At 38.4% G+C, this 23,287-nt stretch overlaps 1 protein-coding gene across 1 annotated transcript; it reads left to right on the top strand.

Moving 5' to 3' along the window:
- Window positions 1-2,823: 2,823 nt before the first annotated feature.
- LOC103037037 (ly6/PLAUR domain-containing protein 1-like) lies at window positions 2,824-16,845 on the top strand. The gene is made up of 3 exons (XM_049470145.1): window positions 2,824-3,196; window positions 11,077-11,211; window positions 16,194-16,845. The coding sequence occupies exons 1-3, from the start codon at window positions 3,118-3,120 to the stop codon at window positions 16,454-16,456; spliced, it is 477 nt and encodes a 158-aa protein (XP_049326102.1). The 5' UTR covers window positions 2,824-3,117; the 3' UTR covers window positions 16,457-16,845.
- Window positions 16,846-23,287: the final 6,442 nt, after the last annotated feature.

Here is a 23,287-nt window from a genome sequence, read left to right as displayed (position 1 = left end):
ACTGTTCAAAATAATGCTGTTTATATCTACATTATATGTCCAAATACTTCTTGATACCATTTTTATTGACTGCAGAAATCGGTGGAAATGCGATGGAAAATCACAGAAATATTCGGGAACTTAGCACTAAAATCAGCACCATGCCAGTGGAAAAGCACCCACTGTGAATTAGTGAAACTACTGTATGTTCTCTGGAATTATGGATTTGTTGGGGATTTGGTGTTGAGTTGAGAATTTGGGGTTGAGTGGGATTGGTAAGCACCATCCAACATCCTGACCTCACTAACTTTTGTCTTGTGACTGAATTCAAACAAAATCACACATCAATGTGAGGAATAGTCTTCTCTGGACAGTAGAGGCAGGATAAACTCTTTTTAATACCCTGAATTACATCTGAAACAATGGAACTTATTTAACTTTTCAAAACAAGGAAGCCATGACGATGGGAGTACAATTATCCAACCAATCAGGACAGGGAGACAACACTTTGTTGTACCAACCATTTAAACAAAATCCTACTAATCCTACAAATTTGCTGCTATCAAATTTAAATAGATTATCTGTTACCTCCTACTGTACTCTCTCTCTCAGACTCTGACTGCTGATGGAGAAACAGCTTTACCAGAGACACAAAGCAGTGATCCTCTGATTTTTTGTGGTTTTCTATATTATTTATTTTCCTCTCTTTTTATCGTATCAATTCTAAGTCTCTCTCTTTCTCTCTCTGTACACACACCCTCACTCACTCTCTCAGTCTCAGTTGTAATGAAGTTTTCTTTAATCGACCCTTTGGGAGATAAGGGAGATACGTGAGGAGCTGCAGTTGGGCTCGGTGTGAGAGTGCGAGGCTGATTGTGATCAGTAGTGAGAATTAATTCCAGAGAGTGAAGGTATGTCACAACCTTTCACCCATCCTGACCACCCAGTTCCCCCCCACACACAACTGCTCTCTTAGATGGGGTAAGATACAGTCCCACAGTTTGTAAGATTTAAGATCCTAATAGGTTTTGTACCATTCGAAGAGATTTCAAATAAAATAGTAGTTGTGTTCTAAAGTGGAGGCTGTATTTCTACTTAAGCTTTTCCTGAAGTATCCTACAACCACAGCTGAGAAATGCAGCCGACGCTTGGTGTGAATTAAAGCACCTGATGTATCCTTCACAGCCCTCGGTTACCCACAATTCACTACATTCGTCGAACATAAGGGGGAAAATAAAAACAACACCTTTAAAATTAGGCAAAAATGGTAGAGAACTGGTGAATGAAGAAGCTTTGTTACACTGTTCTATTTGTGTGACCAGCAGGCTACTGACAAAAATTTGTTTTAGGACCAAGGGGACAGGGGACTAAGAGGACAGGGGGCAGAGCTGTGAATAGGGGACTAAGGGGAAAGGGGGGTGAAGCTGTGAATACGGGACTGAGAGGACAGAGGGCAGAGCTGTGGATATGGGACTAAGGGGAAAGGGGATGGAGTTGTGAATACGGGACTAACAGGACAGGGGGCGGTGCTGTGAATACGGGACTAAGGGGAAAGGGGGTGGAGCTGTGAATACGGGACTGAGAGGACAGGAGCAGAGCTGTGAATGTGGGACTAAGGGGACAGGGGGCGGAGCTGTGAATACGAGACTAAGAGGAAAGGGGGTGGAGTTATAAAAACAGGACAGAGGGGACAGGGGACGGAGCTGTGAACATGGGACTCAGGGGACAAGGGGCAGAGCTGTGAATACCGGACTAAGGGGAAAGGGGGGTGGAGTTGTGAATACGGGACTGAGGGGACAGGGGGTGGAGTTGTGAATACAGGACTAAGGGGACAGGGGTCTGAGCTGTGAATACGGGACTAAGGGGAAAGGGGGTGGAGTTGTGAATACAGGACTAAGGGGAAAGGGGGTGGAGTTGTGACTACAGGACTAACGGGACAGGAGGCGGTGCTGTGAATACGGGACTAAGGGGAAAGGGGGGTGGAGTTATAAAAACAGGACAGAGGGGACAGGGGACGGAGCTGTGAACATGGGACTCAGGGGACAAGGGGCGGAGCTGTGAATACCGGACTAAGGGGAAAGGGGGGTGGAGTTGTGAATATGGGACTGAGGGAACAGGCGGCGGAGCTGTGAATAGGGGACTAAGGGGACAGGGGGCGGAGCTGTAAATACAGGACTGAGGGGACAGGGGGTGGAGCTGGGTGATAAATGGTCAGTGCTGGTTAATGGATGGAGTATTATCAGTGCTGGTGCTGCTCGGGTGCTCCCTGTGGGAAAATGACAGCTAGGTAATTACTGCTTATTGTTTTTCTCCTGTAGAGCTGACCTCCATCCCTCTATTACTCCATCCCTCCACTCCTCCATCCCTCAGGTTCCTCTGCCTCTATTCATCCTCCTCTTCTCTGTCCTTTAGATCTTTTCTTATGTTCCTCAGGTGCATTCCTCCTCTTTTCCTCTTCTTTTACTACTCTACTTCTCTCCTCCTCTCCTCTTTATTTATCACAAATTTCTTCTTCCTCTCCTCTACCACTCCACTGCTCCTCTTCTTCTCCTATTCTCCCTCTCTTATCTTCCTCCTCTTCCACTTCCACTTCCACTCCTTCTCCTCTTTTCTCCTCCTTTCTTTTATTTCCTCCATCCTTATTCCATATTTTCTCTAATCACTTGTATTCTATTCTATTTTTTTTCCTTATTTCTTCCTTTCTTTTCCCTCTTTTGCCCTGTTTTCATATTCTGATATTTGAAATGTTTACTAATTATTTTTTTACTTCCTTGTACCTTCTTCTCTAAACTATAATCCATATTTTTTCATCTTATAATTTGTATTACATTTCTTTCAGTCTTTCTTTTTTTTTCTCTTTCAGCCTTTTTCATTTTTCATTCATCCCTCTCCTCCTCCTCCTCCTTCTCCTCCTCCACTCAACCCTTTTCTCTTTTCTCTTCTTATCGCTTTTCTTCTCTTTTCTTTCCTCCCATCACTGTCCACCCGCTCCATCACGTGTCTCTCTCTCTCTCTCTCTCTCTCTCTCTCTCTGATGTTCTCGGTGAGGATGGGTAGAGTGCAGGCAGTCCGGCGCGGTGGTCACGGCGGAGTGTGTGTATGAGTGTGTGTATGGGAGAGTGTGTATAGGGGGAGACGATGAGCGGCACGCCGCCGCCGCTGCCATTCTGGAGGATGCTGGTGTGTGTAAGCATACTGGTGCTGCTTTTGGGAGCAGGTGAGTGGAGATGCTGATGCTGACGGTGATGATGGTGATTATGGTGATGCTGATGGTGATGATGGTGGTAATGAAGCTGATAGTGAGGGATGACTTTAAGTTAATTAGTAAAGTGTTGGTGGAGGTGACGAGGGGGTGCCTGTTACGCCTGAGAGAAACTGTGTGGAGAAACATGAAAAATGAAAAGTGTTGTGGTGGTACTGGTTGTAGTGCTTCTGTCCATGTGCAAAAGATCAAAGGAGATAAGGATGTCTTTCGGCTGGGGAGTGTGAAAAGCGAGTGATGCACTAGACACCCCCATGGATCTCTTGTTGTTGTTGTTGATTCTTTCTTTTATCCCAGTAAATAGAATAGAATTGCTTGCCCTCTTGCGTGTCTTGGTCACCCAAATGCATGTCGCCGCCGGTCCTTCCCTGTTAGAGGCTTCAGTATTGACGTTAGCCCCCCAGCGTCTCTGCAGTGTCGAGTCCGCAGGTTAATGCTGGAGCATGTTCAGCTCCTCTCTCAGGGTTTCACCACCAGCTCCTCCAAACTCAAATCACTTCATTAGGGAAGCACAGCAGCTTCGTCCCGCAGAGTGACACTTCGGGGTTCAGTCCCAGACCGGGAATAATCTGCCAAAGCTGACTCCTTCTAACCTATTTCCTAACTTTGGGCACTTTGGTTTGTTTATTTGCACCACATACCATACCCTACTCTCGTGATATAATTAGAAGTTCATTAATTAATATTATTTAACTACTTTTTTGTAAGAAGACTGGTATTTTTTAAAACCGATTGTGAAATCTAAGACTTTGCCGCAAAATAGGTAGCATGGCCTTTATCTCTACGGTGTCCTTGAGAGCGTCGAGGCCAAATCTTTAGCATTAGCTCGAACTACGCTATCCCCTTTATTTATAGCAGCCATAACTGACTCCATTATCCTGGCCTCAAAGGAAAGTTTACAGTATTTTGCCCTGGAACATATTTCTTCTTGGTGTCAAATAAAAGCAGTAGGTGCATCAACATCAGCAGTATAAGAAACATTCAATAGAAATGTAATATTAAAGAAACAAACCTTCAGAATCAAATCTAACAAATTCAAACAGAAGGGATTCTTCAGAGTATTGTTTAATGTTTGGGGTTGATAAACTCACAGTTGTGAAATTAGATGTTTCTCGATGTTTCTCAAATTCTCTATTTTTAATATCTTTTTGATAATACAGCGCAGTCAAGAAACTCGCGTTCGCCTCTCGCTTTGTCTGACTGGTGGATTTGAATGTCCGTCATTTGTCCTTTTTCTGTTATTGGTGGATTTGTGCGCCCATCTTTGTTTTGCGTTAAATTCACCAATGGGCACTCGGAAATCACTAAGGACTTATTTTCTTGTAGGAACAATGATGCAGTTTCTTCAGAGTAATTCAGTGTAATTAATTAGGCAGTGAGCTGTGATGGAAATCTAAAGACTTGTTCTAAGCTTTGTAACTCCAGCTATGAGTGACATAGAATCCCACATAAGATGCATTTGTAAAAGAACATTCTAGAGATTCAGAAAATTAGTAATCAGTAATTAGATGAGATATATTATTTCAAATATATTAATAAAAACTCTGGGACAGCTAGTGAGTTTGTGGAGACACTGTTTTGGAAACCTCTTAGCCTTCAATCACAACCCTTTAATACCTACCCCACCTGATCCACAATCCTGTGACCCATCTTGAATTAGTTTTCACACCACTCAGAAATTTCTGACCATTTGAAACCCAACCTAAACCTCCGACCCCAATCCTCTAACTTTAAACTGCACCCCCAGTCTGAACCTGTAACCCAGTCCTATAACACTACCCTGAACATCTCACCCCAATACTGTACCCCCAACCTGAACTTCTAACCCTAACCCTTCAACCCCAATTCCTGAACCCCAACATAAATCTCTAAAAATCTCTATCCTATAACCTTAGCCTAAGCCTCTTACCCTAATCCCCTAACCCCAACCTAAACCTCTTACCCTAATCCCTAACCCCAACCTAAACCTCTTACCCTAATCCCTAACCCCAACCTGAACCTCTTACCCTAATCCCCTAACCCCAACCTAAACCTCTTACCCTAATCCCTAACCCCAACCTAAACCTCTTACCCTAATCCCCTAACCCCAACCTAAACCTCTTACCCTAATCCCTAACCCCAACCTAAACCTCTTACCCTAATCCCTAACCCCAACCTGAACCTCTTACCCTAATCCCCTAACCCCAACCTTAACCTCTTTCCCTAATCCCCTAACCCCAACCTAAATCTCTTACCCTAATCCCCTAACCCCAACCTAAATCTCTTACCCTAATCCCTAACCCCAACCTAAACCTCTTACCCTAATCCCTAACCCCAACCTGAACCTCTTACCCTAATCCCCTAACCCCAACCTTAACCTCTTTCCCTAATCCCCTAACCCCAACCTAAATCTCTTACCCTAATCCCCTAACCCCAACCTAAACCTCTTACCCTAATCCCCTAACCCCAACCTAAATCTCTTACCCTAATCCCCTAACCCCAACCTAAACCTCTTACCCTAATCCCTAACCCCAACCTGAACCTCTTACCCTAATCCCCTAACCCCAACCTTAACCTCTTTCCCTAATCCCCTAACCCCAACCTAAATCTCTTACCCTAATCCCCTAACCCCAACCTAAATCTCTTACCCTAATCCCCTAACCCCAACCTAAACCTCTTACCCTAATCCCTAACCCCAACCTAAACCTCTTTCCCTAATCCCCTAACCCCAACCTAAACCTCTTACCCTAATCCCTAACCCCAACCTGAACCTCTTACCCTAATCCCCTAACCCCAACCTTAACCTCTTTCCCTAATCCCCTAACCCCAACCTAAACCTCTTACCCTAATCCCTAACCCCAACCTGAACCTCTTACCCTAATCCCTAACCCCAACCTAAATCTCTTACCCTAATCCCCTAACCCCAACCTAAACCTCTTTCCCTAATCCCCTAACCCCAACCTAAACCTCTTACCCTAATCCCTAACCCCAACCTGAACCTCTTACCCTAATCCCCTAACCCCAACCTTAACCTCTTTCCCTAATCCCCTAACCCCAACCTAAACCTCTTACCCTAATCCCTAACCCCAACCTGAACCTCTTACCCTAATCCCTAACCCCAACCTGAACCTCTTACCCTAATCCCCTAACCCCAACCTTAACCTCTTTCCCTAATCCCCTAACCCCAACCTAAATCTCTTACCCTAATCCCCTAACCCCAACCTAAACCTCTTACCCTAATCCCCTAACCCCAACCTAAACCTCTTACCCTAATCCCCTAACCCCAACCTAAACCTCTTACCCTAATCCCTAACCCCAACCTGAACCTCTTACCCTAATCCCCTAACCCCAACCTAAATCTCTTACCCTAATCCCCTAACCCCAACCTAAATCTCTTACCCTAATCCCCTAACCTGACCCTCTTACCCTAATCCCCTAACCTGAACCTCTGCCCTAATCCCCTAACCCCAACCTAAACCTCTACCCTAATTCATTAAACCAGACCTGAACCTCTTACCCTAATCCATTAACCCCAACCTGAACCTCTACCCTAATCCCCTAACCTGAACCTCTACCCTAATCTCCTAACCCCAACCTAAACCTCTACCCTAATTCATTAAACCAGACCTGAACCTCTTACCCTAATCCATTAACTCCAATCTGAACCTCTTACCATAATCCTCTAACCCCAACCTGAACCTCTACCCTAATCTCCTAACCCCAACTTTAGACTCTAATCTCAACCGGAACTATTACCTCCTATTAAATCTAAATCTGATCATATCCCCCAAATCAAAACCTAGTTCTAATCCTAAACTCGACATTGACATTGACAGTGATTAGGGGAAGTCTTACACTGTGTACTTTTTTTCATAAAGAATTATCTCTAAGAGTGCCGTGTAGTCCAGGACTAGGATTAGTCCCTATCAGAGAAACTAACCCAAATAAAATGAGTCCCGTCCTCGTCCTGTGGTAGTCCTGGGTTTATATTGCAGTGTGTACTCGGTGGCGAATCCTTCACTAATGAATGGTTGAGTTTAATTATGAGAGTAGGAGCGATGCCCAGCTGAGCGGTAATCACTCCTGCAGGACGTGCCCAGAGACGCCACTCTCCATTTAATTATCACCATTTAGAGAGAAAACAGGACTTAATGGGGTGAGTGGATGTGGACATGATGCTGGTGGGTAGTTGGGAAGTGGAGCGCTGATCCGGAAGTGGTTCTGGGGAATCGGTTTCGGCTTGTTCGACTGATTTGGTGTCGGAGGGCATGTCCTGAACACATTATATATTATCTGTAAAGCTCTGTATAAAATGAAGAGATCACTTCACAACCAGTTCTCTGATTTTACTATTTATAGGTTTATGTTTGAGTAAAATGAACATTGTTGTTTTATTCTATAAACTACAGACAACATTTCTCCCAAATTCCAAATAAAAATATTCTCATTTAGAGCATTTATTTACAGAAAATGAGAAATGACTGAAATAACAAAAAAGATGCAGAACTTTCAGACCTCAAATAATACAAAGAAAACAAGTTCATATTCATAAAGTTTTAAGAGTTCAGAAATAATCAATATTTGGTGGAATAACCCTGTTTTTTTATCACAGTTTTTTAGCATCATGTTCTCCTCCACCAGTCTTACACACTGCTTTTGGATAACTTTATGCTGCTTTACTCCTGGTGTAAAAATTCAAGCAGTTCAGTTTGGTGGTTTGATGGTTTGTGATCATCCATCTTCCTCTTGATTATATTCCAGAGGTTTTCAATTTGTTAAAATCAAAGAAACTCATCATTTTTAACTGCTCTCTTATTTTATTTATAGAGCTTTTTGTACAGCACCGCATATAGGAACTCCACCCAGAACGGCCCAATGACTGGGCTGTAATATATGTCAGTGTACGTGTGCACGAGAGTGTGTGTGAGTGTGTGTGTGTGCGAGAGTGTGAGTCTGTAGAGAAAGGTCAGTGTGTCGGTAGCGCTGACGGTGCGGAGCTTTAGGACAGTGTTAAATCTGACGCCGGGCCGCTCTCTCTCTGATAAAGCCTCGTTGTTCATTAGTCGGGTCGTGTTTATTACCCGTCGCTCAGGGCGGCCCGAGGCCGATCACCCCGTTTACGCATTAATATCCCGTGCTGTCGCTTTACGACTGGGTTATGTTTATTAATATAGGTGCGTAAATCACCCTCATCCGTGCTTTACACCAGCAGCTCCATTACACACTGCGGCGGATCCCGCTGAGAGTGTGTGTTTCGGTGCGAGGGTCGCATCGGTGCCACGCGAAATAGAACCATTATAATGATGATGATGGTGATGATGGTGCTGGTGATGATATCTCGTTGTCGTAGCCTTTTTAGAGTGCTTCTGTAGAGCACGGCAGCTGATGAACACTTCAGATGATTGTTTCGCTGATGTTCTGGTGTAAGTGTGTGTTTGATAGCCGCAAAAACTACTTTCATGGCATGTCAAACACATTCAATGCAGTAATATAATATAAAATATAATAATGCAATGTTTATCATCACTGAGTTGTTAGGAGAGTCTTGTAAAAGTATTAAAAGTACACATTTTTACCATAACATTTTACACAGGCAAAACAATTATAGATGTTAGATGGGCTATTACAGCTACTCAGTCTTTAGGGTCCTATTTTAGTGATCTATAGGTAAGCCTTCATCCAACTATGCACCATGGAGCTTGATTTAGAGTGTGTCAGTGTGTCTTTGCTATCACAATGACGGGAAAAGTACACCTTTTGTGGCAGGAAATGCAATACAAACGTCATGTATTAATTCCCTTAATTAATCAGGGGTGTGGTAATTTTGGGTGTAACATGAAATAAACCAATCAGAGTGTCTTTATAAACCAATAATTTCCTTTAAGAGTAGAACCAGGTGACTTTGGCAGATTGCTATTTTAATGGTGTAGTGCTTCTGCTCTTCTCAGCAGAGGAAACTGAGCTGCTGGTTGACGCTGTGAAGGAGCTCCAGCAGCTCATTTACGGGAACAGCAATGTTATTTTATTTACTATTCTGTTTATTGTTGATGTAAAAGTTGGGTTTGTGCTGCTGTGTGTTCATGTGTGTGTAATAAGTGGGGGTGTACGCTCGGCTCGGCACGGCGCCTGTGTTACCGAGATAGCGATGAACGTCTGACTGTTTGCGTCTGTCTAGGTTGTATTCAGTCAGTGGAGCTCCTGTGTTTTTTGTTACCAAGATAAACAAGATAAAACTCCAGAAATGTACCTGAACACACCTCATTTCCAGAACACCACGCCCATCAGTGTAGATATATTCAGAAGCTCTGCTGCTGTTTAAACAAAGGCAGGAGTGAAAATAGACTGAATGTGGGGTGTAAGATAACAATAAGCATTGCAAGACACCTTATGAGGTGTGTACAATAGGACCCTTTCAGTTCTTGTTTGTGGATTTTTTCCTCCATTCTTGCTGCTAATGGTTACAGATTTTGGAGGCTCTGTGAGGTTCTTGGCTTGAAACTTTTCAGCCCAAATTCAGATGAGCAGCTTGTTTAGCTTGTGCTCCAGGCACAAGAATCACTTTTATTCACTAGCTTGTTACTGTAACTCAGCTAACCCGTGTGGACGGTGGACGGTGTGGTATCGAGTTCATTATGGACAGTATGTTCTGGCGACAGTAATAATAATGGGGTCGTATGAGTCTCTGAATCTGATGGTGTGATTTGAGTAATGGGATGCTTCCTGTATCCGGTTCACACCTGTTCACACTTTATATCACACTTATGACTAATCAGATCACAGGATAGTTCCAGGTGTGACAGGGACTTAAACAGGGTTCCGCTTTGACTGGTTGGTCCTACCAGCAGGGTTCTGGTCTAGACTTCAGCTGGTTCTGGTTCTCAGTTTCTCCCCGTATCAATATGGTTTATGGATCTGGTCATTTGGCTTGTTTTTAGAAATGCTGCAGGCGGTTTGGTTCTAAAGCTCCTCCGGTCTGCAGGCCGGTCCGCCGGGGCGGGTTTACCGTCCGGCTCAGGCTTCAGTCCGGCAGAAAGAAGAACCGCCGAGACGTGACGGATCAGGATCGGCTGCTGTCGCTCGTCCTGCATTAAACATTATACATCATACCGCCTCCACCGAGTCAGAACCGAACCCCGAACCACAGCAGAACCACAGCGTGCAGAACCCTGATCTTAGAGAGTTCACCAACCACAAACACCTACAGTTCAGTTCTACTCCAGCTTCTCTTTATCCTTCATACTGCATCATATAATAACAGCTTACTAATAACACATCAATAATTGTATAATAACTTGCTAATAACACATCAACAACAGTATCATAACTTAAAACATTTATTTTTTTTACAGGTAATGTAATTAATTTCACTTGTTTTGAAGAATAAAATGAAATTAGGTAATTATTAATAGTACTGCATTTGGGCTTATTAGTTTTTTTTATTAAAATATACTTATTAAAATATTTTTCTTGTTTCAAGAAATAATGTATTTTTTTTAAGTAATGTAGTTTTTTTATTTAGCTTTAAAATCAATGGAGATAAATTTGCATGTTCAATAAATATTATGTCATATAAACCACTGCATCTATTTCTGTTATTAACCTTTTATACCTAGTGACACAAATAATTACTTGCAATGTTACACACACATTGTATACACACACACTGTGTGTCTAATGTGTGTATATATATAATGTGTGTGTGTGTATGTGTTTAGGGGCGGGGCTGCAGATTCAGTGTTATCAGTGTGTGTATATAATGTGGATTGTGTGTGTATAATGTGTGTGTGTGTGTATAATGTGTAAGGAGTGTGTGTAAAATGTGTGTGTGTGTGTCTAATTTGTGTGTGTATGTTTAGGGGCGGGGCTGCAGATTCAGTGTTATCAGTGTGAGGAGGTGCAGCAGGATGAATGCTCCTCCCCCGAGTTTATCGTGAACTGCACCGTAAACGTTCAGGACATGTGTCAGAAAGAGGTTCTCGTCATGGAGGACGGTAAGATTCACCCCTGTACAATCACTATTCACTATTATATACTACACTTTACAATCACTATTATATACTACACTATACAATCACTATTCACTATTATATACTACACTTTACAATCACTATTATATACTACACTATACAATCACTATTCACTATTATATACTATACTATACAATCACTATTCACTATTATATACTATACTTTACAATCACTATTATATACTATACTATACAATCACTATTCACTATTATATACTATACTGTACAATCACTATTCACTATTATATACTATACTATACAATCACTATTCACTATTATATACTATACTTTACAATCACTATTATATACTATACTATACAATCACTATTCACTATTATATACTATACTATACAATCACTATTCACTATTATATACTATACTTTACAATCACTATTCACTAGAGGTGTGCCAAAAAATCGATTCACATAAGAATCTTGATTCTCATTTACTACGATTCAGAATCGATTTAAAATGTCCCAAAATCGATTCTGAGGGGCGGGTTTTAGACTGATTTTGGGCTGGGTATTTTTGTTGGACCTGGCAACCCTGGGGATAGCGCTTGTCCTTTCAAACGGAGATCTTCCAGACACACACAGAGCGTAGGTGTTTGAGAATCACCGGTAAGATGGCAGAACAAGCACTATATTACATTAGATTAACGTGTAGTTTCAATGTTTTATGGCAGAATGCTTCATAACAAGCATAAAAAAGATCGCTAGTAGTTAGTTTCAGTAACTGTTAGCTAGCTAACTAGCTAACTTTCCAGTTCCACCTTAAATAACGCTACAGGTGGCAGCGGGCTGCAGCATTTAAGGCGGAACGGAAAAATACAATAAGCTAATCAGAGCTAATTTCAGCTCCCCATCACAGAGGAATTAAGGAATGGACCATATGAATTAATTTCTCCACCTCCTGCCCCCTTTCTGAAGAAATACAACGACCTTAAATTAACTAGTTAATCAGCAGCTGCTCCTGAACTTTAGCGCTCCACTGCTATCATCACATCAGCCCAGCAGCGTCACCTACACACCACCGCTAGTAGCCTGGTAATAAAGCAGTGTTATTTATTATTTATTTATTGTTCATTAACGTCATTGTGATATCCCAGTGATTCCTCTGTCACTGAGGACCCACATTCCTGCACATTTTATTGTTTTTGTAACACATTACCTGCTCCAGGACCAGTGTATATTATGGAGGGTTTTTTTTCAATAAGATTCATAAGCCAGAAGCAGAATTTTTTATAATTCAAATCGTTTTGAATCAAAAATCGATTTTGAATCGAATCGTGGCCCCCAAAATCGGAATCGAATCGAATCGTGAGATAGTAAACGATTCCCACCCCTACTATTCACTATTATATACTATACTATACTGCACAATCACTATTCACTATTATATACTACACTTTACAATCACTATTATTTACTATACTATACAATCACTATTCACTATTATATACTATACTTTACAATCACTATTCACTATTATTTACTATACTTTACAATCACTATTATATACTATACTATACAATCCCTATTCACTATTATATACTATACTATACAATCACTATTCACTATTATATACTATACTATACTGCACAATCACTATTCACTATTATATACTACACTATACAATCACTATTCACTATTATATACTATACTATACTGCACAATCACTATTCACTGTTATATACTATACTATACAATCACTATTCACTATTATATACTATACTTTACAATCACTATTATATACTATATTATACTGCACAATCACTATTATATACTATACTATACAATCACTATTCACTATTATATACTATACTTTACAATCACTATTCACTATTATATACTATACTATACAATCACTATTCACTATTATATACTATATTATACTGCACAATCACTATTCACTGTTATATACTATACTATACAATCACTATTCACTATTATATACTATACTTTACAATCACTATTATATACTATATTATACTGCACAATCACTATTATATACTATACTATACAATCACTATTCACTATTATATACTATACTTTACAATCACTATTCACTATTATATACTATACTATACAATCACTATTCACTATTATATACTATATTATACTGCACAATCACTATTCACTGTTATATACTATACTATACAATCACTATTCACTATTATATACTATACTTTACAATCACTATTATATACTATACTATACTTTACAATCACTATTATATACTATACTATACAATCCCTATTCACTATTATATACTATACTATACAATCACTATTCACTATTATATACTATACTATACTGCACAATCACTATTCACTATTATATACTACACTATACAATCACTATTCACTATTATATACTATACTATACTGCACAATCACTATTCACTGTTATATACTATACTATACAATCACTATTCACTATTATATACTATACTTTACAATCACTATTATATACTATATTATACTGCACAATCACTATTATATACTATACTATACAATCACTATTCACTATTATATACTATACTTTACAATCACTATTCACTATTATATACTATACTATACAATCACTATTCACTATTATATACTATATTATACTGCACAATCACTATTCACTGTTATATACTATACTATACAATCACTATTCACTATTATATACTATACTTTACAATCACTATTATATACTATATTATACTGCACAATCACTATTATATACTATACTATACAATCACTATTCACTATTATATACTATACTTTACAATCACTATTCACTATTATATACTATACTATACAATCACTATTCACTATTATATACTATATTATACTGCACAATCACTATTCACTGTTATATACTATACTATACAATCACTATTCACTATTATATACTATACTTTACAATCACTATTATATACTATATTATACTGCACAATCACTATTATATACTATACTATACAATCACTATTCACTATTATATACTATACTTTACAATCACTATTCACTATTATATACTATACTATACAATCACTATTCACTATTATATACTATATTATACTGCACAATCACTATTATATACTATACTATACAATCACTATTCACTATTATATACTATATTATACTGCACAATCACTATTATATACTATACTATACAATCACTATTCACTATTATATACTATACTATACAATCACTATTCACTATTATATACTATACTATACTGCACAATCACTATTATATACTATACTATACAATCACTATTCACTATTATATACTATACTATACAATCGCTATTCACTATTATATACTATACTATACTGCACAATCACTATTATATACTATACTATACTGCACAATCACTATTATATACTATACTATACTGCACAATCACTATTATATACTATACTATACAATCCCTATTCACTATTATATACTATATTATACTGCACAATCACTATTATATACTATACTATACAATCGCTATTCACTATTATATACTATACTATACTGCACAATCACTATTATATACTATACTATACTGCACAATCACTATTATATACTATACTATACTGCACAATCACTATTATATACTATACTATACAATCCCTATTCACTATTATATACTATACTATACTGCACAATCACTATTATATACTATACTATACAATCACTATTCACTATTATATACTATATTATACTGCACAATCACTATTATATACTATACTATACAATCCCTATTCACTATTATATACTATACTATACTGCACAATCACTATTATATACTATACTATACTGCACAATCACTATTATATACTATACTATACAATCACTATTCACTATTATATACTATACTATACAATCGCTATTCACTATTATATACTATACTATACTGCACAATCACTATTATATACTATACTATACAATCACTATTCACTATTATATACTATACTATACAATCACTATTCACTATTATTTACTATACTATACTGCACAATCACTATTATATACTATACTATACTGCACAATCACTATTCACTATTATATACTGTAATCAAAGTCAAAGTCAAAGTGGTTTTTATTGTCATTTCAGCTATATACAGAGTACACAGTGAAACGAAACAACGTTCCTCCAAGGACCATGGTGCACATAAACACAGTGTAGACAGAACAATAGTGCAACAGTACAAAAGTGCAGACAGACAATACAACACAATACAGACAAAGAATAATAAATAACAAGACAGTGTGCAAATTATGCAGTGTGCAATAGAGTCCAGTGAGGTAGTATTTACCTCTATTACACAGTGTGCAATAGAGTCCAGTGAGGTAGTAGGGTTTTTAGTGCTTCCATTTTCTGGGGTAAGTGGGGTAAGAGTGTGTGTGCATGTACAGAAAAACCATCAGTTCAGTCTCTGCAGTTGAGGAGTCTGATGGCTTGGGGGTAGAAGCTGTTGCAGAATCTGGTCGTGCTGGACCGGATGCTGCAGTACCTTCTTCCCGAAGGCAGGAGGGAGAACAGTTCGTGTGAGGGATGGGTGGGGTCGTTCACAATGCTGGTTGCTTTGCGGATGCTGCGGGTGGTGTAAATGTCCGTGATGGAGGGGAGAGAGAGGCCGATGATCCTCTCAGCTGTCCTCACAATACGCTGGAGGGTCTTGCGGTCAGAGACGGTGCAGGTCCCAAACCAGGCAGTGATGCAGCTGCTCAGGATGCTCTCAATGGTCCCTCTATAGAAGAGTGTGAGGATGGGTGGAGGGAGACGGGCCTTTCTCAGCTTCCGGAGGAAGCTATACTATACCGTTCTATTACTATCATTCTTATGTACTGTACTATACTGTCTAATCACTATCACTTTTATATACCATACAATACTGTACTATCACTATCACTATTATATACTATACTATACTGTACTATACTGTGTGTGTTTGTGTTGCAGGAATCCACTACAGGAAGTCGTGTGCATCGTCGGGGGCGTGTCTTATCGCGTCGTCGGGATATCAGCAGTTCTGTACGGGGAAGCTGAACTCGGTCTGCATCACTTGCTGTAACACCCCACTGTGTAACGGCCCTCGAATTCGGCGCCGCCTCTCCAGCACAGGCCCCGCCCACCTGCACCGTCCCCTCACCCTGCTGTCCTCCACCCTGCTCTCTCTCTCCATCACTCTCTCTCTCTCTGTCTCTCTACAGTTAAAGACATGAAGCTACACTTTGTTACAGTTTATTAAACCTGCAGTTCAGAAAGGTTAGACTTTACTACACTGTTACATTCTGTTATAGTTTACAAAGTTGTTACACTTTTGACGTTATGTAACACTTTATCATGAATATTACAATTCATGACATTAATGTACACATTATAAAGCCATGTTGCACTAAATTGCATTATGTTACACTTCCTGACATAAAGCTAAACTGAAGCATTTAGACTTTGGGCGTACTGTAACACTTCACTGTTACAGTTTATAACATTAATCAAATTTAAATGTGTTAATCCTTCTCTCTTTTTGCTACATTTATCAAAGCTGCTGAGTATTATTCAAGAATTTCCCCTCGGGGATCAATAAAGTATCTATCTATCTATCTATCTATCTATCTATCTATCTATCTATCTATCTATCTATCTATCTATCTATCTATCAATCTATCTATCTATCTATCTATCTATCTATCTATCTATCTATCAATCTATCTATCTATCTATCTATCTATCTATCTATCTATCTATCTATCTATCTATCTATCTATCTATCTATCTATCTATCTATCTATCTATCTATCTATCAATCTATCTATCTATCTATCTATCTATCTATCTATCTATCTATCAATCTATCTATCTATCTATCTATCTATCTATCTATCTATCTATCTATCTATCTATCTATCTATCTATCTATCTATCTATCTATCAATCTATCTATCTATCTATCTATCTATCTATCTATCTATCTATCTATTATGTAACACTACTGCGCTATATTACAATATGTTGCATTATGTTGAGATATGTTACAATTTGACATTAATCTGCAGTGTTATACTTTCTGACATAAAGCTTAACAAAGCGTTTACAGTTTGTTTGTTACACATTATGTAACACTTCACTGTACTCTGTTACAGTTTATAACTGTAATGTAAAATTTACATGAAACAAAGATATCTCTTACTGTATCACTACATTGTAGCATATTGCAGTCTCCTCTTAAGCGTTAGCTTTAATTACATGTTACAGTTCACAATGTAAATTCAGTCTGGTAATATGTTACTGTTAAAGTTAAGTTTTGTAACAACAGTACACGTTTCTCACTATAATTATTTTTTTTCTGTCTCTGATCTGTTCACATTTCTTTTTCTTTCTCGGGCTGATGCTAATCGCTAACACCCCATCACTCCATTTATATCTGTCTTCCTGTATCTAGCTGTGTAAAATTGTGGGTAGCGGCAGGTTTTGGAAAACGTTGAGCGTTAAATGTAATTATTATTTATTTCAGTTATGGTTCTAGCTCTCCACTATTTATTTAACTCTGAGGAAACAAATCAATTCTGCCTTTTAAAAAATATCCTTTCAGTTAAAATCTATACTTTTTGCTCGGGAACAGAAGGCAGGCTTTTCTGCTTCCTGCTCTAGCTGTGAACTGTAGCACCAATATATACATCAGAACACAGCTCACACACTTACAGAGATTTTGGAGATACAAGGTTTTTCTCTGGCAGTGACGATAAATCAAATATTCCAGCACAAACGTCTGCAGCTGATTCCTCAACTCCTAAACCCCATCATCAGAGACCAGAGTCTGTATCTCAAATATACACTTATATACCTTCAGTTACTGTTGTATACGTATTCACAGCAAACCCAGCCTTCGCCCACTACAGTACTTTAATCTTTATACACACACTATATATAACCTTTATAAAAGCAAACACACTCTATATTAGTGTTATACGCATACTGTAAATTATCATTATACACATTTTGTACATAACCTTTGTAGTGATACTGTACATTACCATTATACACACACACACATACACTGTATGTTACCGTTATACACATGCTGTATTTTATCATTATTTACACACTATTAACAACCATAAAACCTGCACCGTACATTACCACCCAATTTATTACCATTAAACACATGATACTGTACATTACAGTTATACACAATGTGTATATTATTGCTATACATATATTGTAAATTATCATTATACATTACCCTTATACACATTATACTGTGCATTTACCATTATACACACACAGTACATTAACTGTACATTATCATTATATACGCAATATACATTACCATTATACACACGCCATATGTTACCAGTACAAATAATTACCATTGTTTAAATTATTATAAGGTCATTAGTGCATCTCGCTCTCTCTCTGACTGTATTAATTGTAAATAAGGATATTTTTATTAATTTAATTATTTATGATATGTTTAGACGTCCTGTAGTTTGTTTTGGGTTATATATACTGTATATCAGCAGGTCGGAGGTGTACAGGACGGGCTGTGTTTAAACCAATCGCTGTTCAGTTTATTTGGTTTTATTTATGGTTATTGATGTGTAAATGTATTGATTACCTTTGAAATAAATAAAAAAAATCTATATATAAACACAGCCTGACCTGTTTATTAAATATATATATATATATGGTAAATGGCCAATGGAAACAGAGATTTTGGATGGTAGCTGGTTTACTGCAGGGATGTGGAAGATATAGTTTATGTCACAAGTGAGTGTGTGTGTGTGTACTGAGGCATGTATCTCTTAGACAGAAGCTCTACTGGGGACCCTGAGGGCTTCATTAGGACACACTGTGGACTGTGTATATATGTGTGTGTGTGTGTGTGTGTGTGTGTGTGTGTGTGTGTTGTACTACGAGGGTGGGCTCTTTTAGAAGAAAGTTCGAGAAAATTGGACTGTGTGTGTACAGTGTGTGTGAGAGATGTATGATGTTCTATGATGTTTATTAAACTGTTATATAAATGATAAATGCAGTGAACTGTTATAAAACAGGGCATTGATCTGCTGCCCTATAAACAGGATCTCCGAGGCTACGTTTGGGTGGTTTACTTCCTGGAGATTATCTTTAAATAATAGACGTATGAGTTCTGCCACTATTGCTGCAGAGGTTGAAGAAGTGTGAGCTCGGCCTGCAGCGTTCAGATCATATGTCCTGCACACACAGAGGCATTAACTCTGTCTGCCTGGAACTGGACTAGAAGAGAGCCTCTTCTGAAGCTGATACACAAGAAAGCCTGAAACAGTTTACTGAAGACCAGCAGTTTCACTACAGAAAACGATAAAGCTCAGCTCGCTGGGATCACTGAACCATTTTAAACTTTTAGTTTCTAGGCAGCATCAGACAGCCTGTGACTGTTTCAAATGTGTTTTCAAATGAGTTTATCTTCTTTATTTTAATTTTTAATTTGTTTTAGCATGATCTGCATGAACCCCTTCCTTCAGAAACACGATAACAACCCAAATCACACCTCCAGTACATCTCCAACTGACCTGCAGAGGGATTGACCGGGTGAGTCTTCAGACCTTAATCTTATTATGCATCTATGGGGCATCCTTAAGCAGAAGGTGGAGGAGGTAATGTCTCAAACCTCCACCTTTAACAGATCCATGATATCATCATGGAGGAGTGGAAGAGAATTACAGTGGTAAACTTAAAGAGTTCAGGCAATGCTGGAAAATAACGTTTATTAAAAAAATATTGTCATTTTAGATATTAGAGTGTGTTTTAAACTTATACTATACCTATATCCGTTTCATTTCTACAGAGTTTCCTATAAAATAAAGATATAATAAAACATCTGCAGAAATATGAAGCATGTACTCGTGTCTGGAAGATACTACATATGAACAATAGTTACTGAATTCCTCTTTAATTTATGTCATATAGTTATATATTTCCTTTGATGTTCCTGTTTGATGGTGGTGAGGTGTAATTGTTTGGTTTGCAGTGTGGAGAGAAATGACTCGGTGTCATCGCCAATCTAACGGCGCTGACCGCCACCAGAGAGCCTCGTAAACACACTTATTGACCTGCAGACCCATGTCTGATTGCTGGTGTAAATTCTCCAGTGTGTGTGTGTGTGTGTGTGTGTGTTCCAGCAGAAGGAGATACACTCTACTGAAATCGATAAAGCATCTCCGCCACTGTCCGCTGCAGGATCGGACGCTTTAATTGGCCGTAATTGGGCGGATCAATGCTAATCTGCGATTGGTGTGATTCACGACGCACAAAGCAAACATCATCAGCCTGAGTGCCAATCAATGTATGGGCTCCACCCACTGCCATGCCCACAATCAATGTCGGCTGTTATGTAGGGTATATAGTATCTCTTTTACAGCGATAGAAGCAATAGTGAATTCCACCTGAGGAACTCATCATTACTCTCTGATTTAGCCTCATTTACACGAGTACAGAACCTTCATTATGGAATTTTCAATACATAAAACACTTTTCATTAATTATATCCATAAAAACAAAAACAGTTTCACCAGCAAAAGAACAACCCAAGAGTATAATGCTCCCACCACCATGTTTAACAGTTGGTACAGTGTTTGTGTTGTTACGGATAAATGCCTCACTTTAACCCACTAGCAGAGCTTCACATGAAGTTTTAGTTTCATCTTCTCCAGCATCACTGGACTTTCAGAGATGATATGCTCCAGCCACACCCACTTCTTTAGAGTGTATCTTCATTTTATTTTCTAATCATTTTTTTAATCTTAATCTTTTCTACACACTGCTAAGCATTCTTCTAATGTTCTCTGTTAGCTGGAAGCTGTAGCAGCATTTTTAGTGTTACTGTATACAGAGACATTTTGCTGAAGCTGGAGTTATTTCATGTTTTAATGTCATCTCTCTCTGCAGAAACTGGAACGATAAGGAAACCAGAAATAGCTACTGATTTTATTAATGCCCTCAATAAACCACAGGGGAGCGCCGTGCAGCTGATATTTTAACTCAGGGCTAAGATCAATTTTAGATATAGTGCTGCCGGTAAACAGAAGAGCTGTAGTGGTGTGGACAGAAAGGAACTTACACCTCCTAAAGATCATTAATAAAAGTAACAAAAGTTTTATTTTTCACTGCTGACTCTCACATACTGGTCCAATAAAGACCTGGTTCTGTGTTCTTTCTGTTGATACCAACCAAACCATAATATCAGCGTTTGAGGCTAAATATTAGCTGATAAAATGCAGCTCCTGAAGGAAATGCAGAACAGTCTATTCTACCTCCAGGCATTTGTTTCTATAGTGTTGCTAAGTAGAAACTAGATGGGTGCTACAGTGCGTTTAGGTGGTTGCTATGGTTTTTCTGGAATTCCTTCATAGCTTTAAGGATGTTGGTTGGTAGTCACTTTACAGCTGCTATGGTATCCACAGTAATTGCTGTGGTATCCAGTGTGGTTGTTGGGTGTTTCTAGAGTATTTGCATTTAAAGTGGCAAAATTTGCAACAAATTTATGTGTAAACAGATGCATCTGTTACTAGACTGCTACTATCCACCACTATTATGGCACTCTAGATCACTTCCATTGTGTTGCTATGTGGTTGCTGTATTATCCCAGGTGGTTGCTATGGACCTGCAAGAGTAAGTGGTTTATAGGTGTTTATTAAGTTTGCAATGCCTTTGCTAGGTCATTGCTAGGCTGTGGTGTTTGTTGCGTGGCAGTTGCTATGGTATCCGGTGGTTTGGTGGTCCTTGCAAAGTGGTTGCTGTGCTATTCTAAGTAGTTGGTTAGGAACTGTGTAGTTTCAGATAACAGAGTTTACTTTACTTCAGTATCTCCAGATACAGGTTCAGTTCTATTGATCAGTGCTTTTTCTGTGGCCATTATAGAGAGTATAGAGAATATAGAGCTTATAGAGTTGTGGGTGAGATATTCTGATTCAGATATTTCAGATCAGTAGAAAATATAAGAATGGAACTCTGCTGCCCTCTACTGACAGTATTGTGGTACAAAACAGTAAGTACTAATCACTGCAGAGTTATACTGTTTTAAAATGACGAGTTTCTTTGATTTTACTAAATTAAAAACCTCTGGAATATAATCAAGAGGAAGATGGATGATCACAAACCATCAAACCACCAAACTGAACTACTTGAATTTTTGCACCAGGAGTAAAGCAGCATAAAGTTATCCAAAAGCAGTGTGTAAGACTGGTGGAGGAGAACATGATGCCAAGATTCAAAAACTTTATGAATATGAACTTGTTTTCTTTGCACTATTTGAGGTCTGAAAGCTCTGCATCTTTTGTTATTTCAGTCATTTCTCATTTTCTGTAAATAAATGCTCTAAATGAGAATATTTTTATTTGTAATTTGGGAGAAATGTTGTCTGTAGTTTATAGAATAAAACAACAATGTTCATTTTACTCAAACATAAACCTATAAATAGCAAAATCAGAGAAACTGATTCAGAAACAGAAGTGCGACCTTCATTTTTTTTAGAGCTGTGTATGTACACAAACGTCTGCATGCTGTAGATTCTCAGTAAGGCTTATATTGAATTTACCTAAAATGTTAAATAATTAAAAACATTTTCCTTTCATTGAAAAATCTACTTTTGTTAAAAGACCAGGCTTAATCTCTTTTTAGAACAATGGAAATATATGGATGAATTTATAATTTCTTAATACAGATTAGATGGCATTTCAGGTAGTTGCTTAATAGTAGCATAGATGTTGATTGGTGGCTGCTGTGGTGTCTCAGGTGGTTGGTTGCGTGTTATTCTTCTGGTTTTTAATATTTATTTTTAATTTTCTCCCCAATTTACACGCTCAATTACCCAACCCACTCATTAGTACCCACCATCACTATATATCTTTGAGTCATACAATCAGACCAAACTAGGAATGGCAGTGATGTTTTGAAAAGAAAATTAAAAATATAGGATTCTGGGTTAGATTATTAATGGATTACTACAGGTTTAAATTTCTTAGACACAGAATTTCAACTGGACATTTCCCACTGACTACAGACTAGCCCTAATC

Source organism: Astyanax mexicanus, chromosome 21, assembly GCF_023375975.1.
Source record: "Astyanax mexicanus isolate ESR-SI-001 chromosome 21, AstMex3_surface, whole genome shotgun sequence".
Lineage (NCBI taxonomy): Eukaryota > Metazoa > Chordata > Actinopteri > Characiformes > Acestrorhamphidae > Astyanax > Astyanax mexicanus.
The sequence above is the reverse complement of the archived record's forward strand: the minus strand, read 5'-3'. Positions and strand labels throughout refer to the sequence as shown.

Bases quoted from the DNA above. Each gene is read 5' to 3' on its own strand.
- LOC103037037 (XM_049470145.1), top strand. From the start codon at position 3,118: ATGAGCGGCACGCCGCCGCCGCTGCCATTCTGGAGGATGCTGGTGTGT. The intron at 3,197-11,076 runs GTGAGTGGAGAT...GTGTATGTTTAG, and splicing joins GGTGCTGCTTTTGGGAGCAG to GGGCGGGGCTGCAGATTCAG. The intron at 11,212-16,193 runs GTAAGATTCACC...TTTGTGTTGCAG, and splicing joins GGTTCTCGTCATGGAGGACG to GAATCCACTACAGGAAGTCG.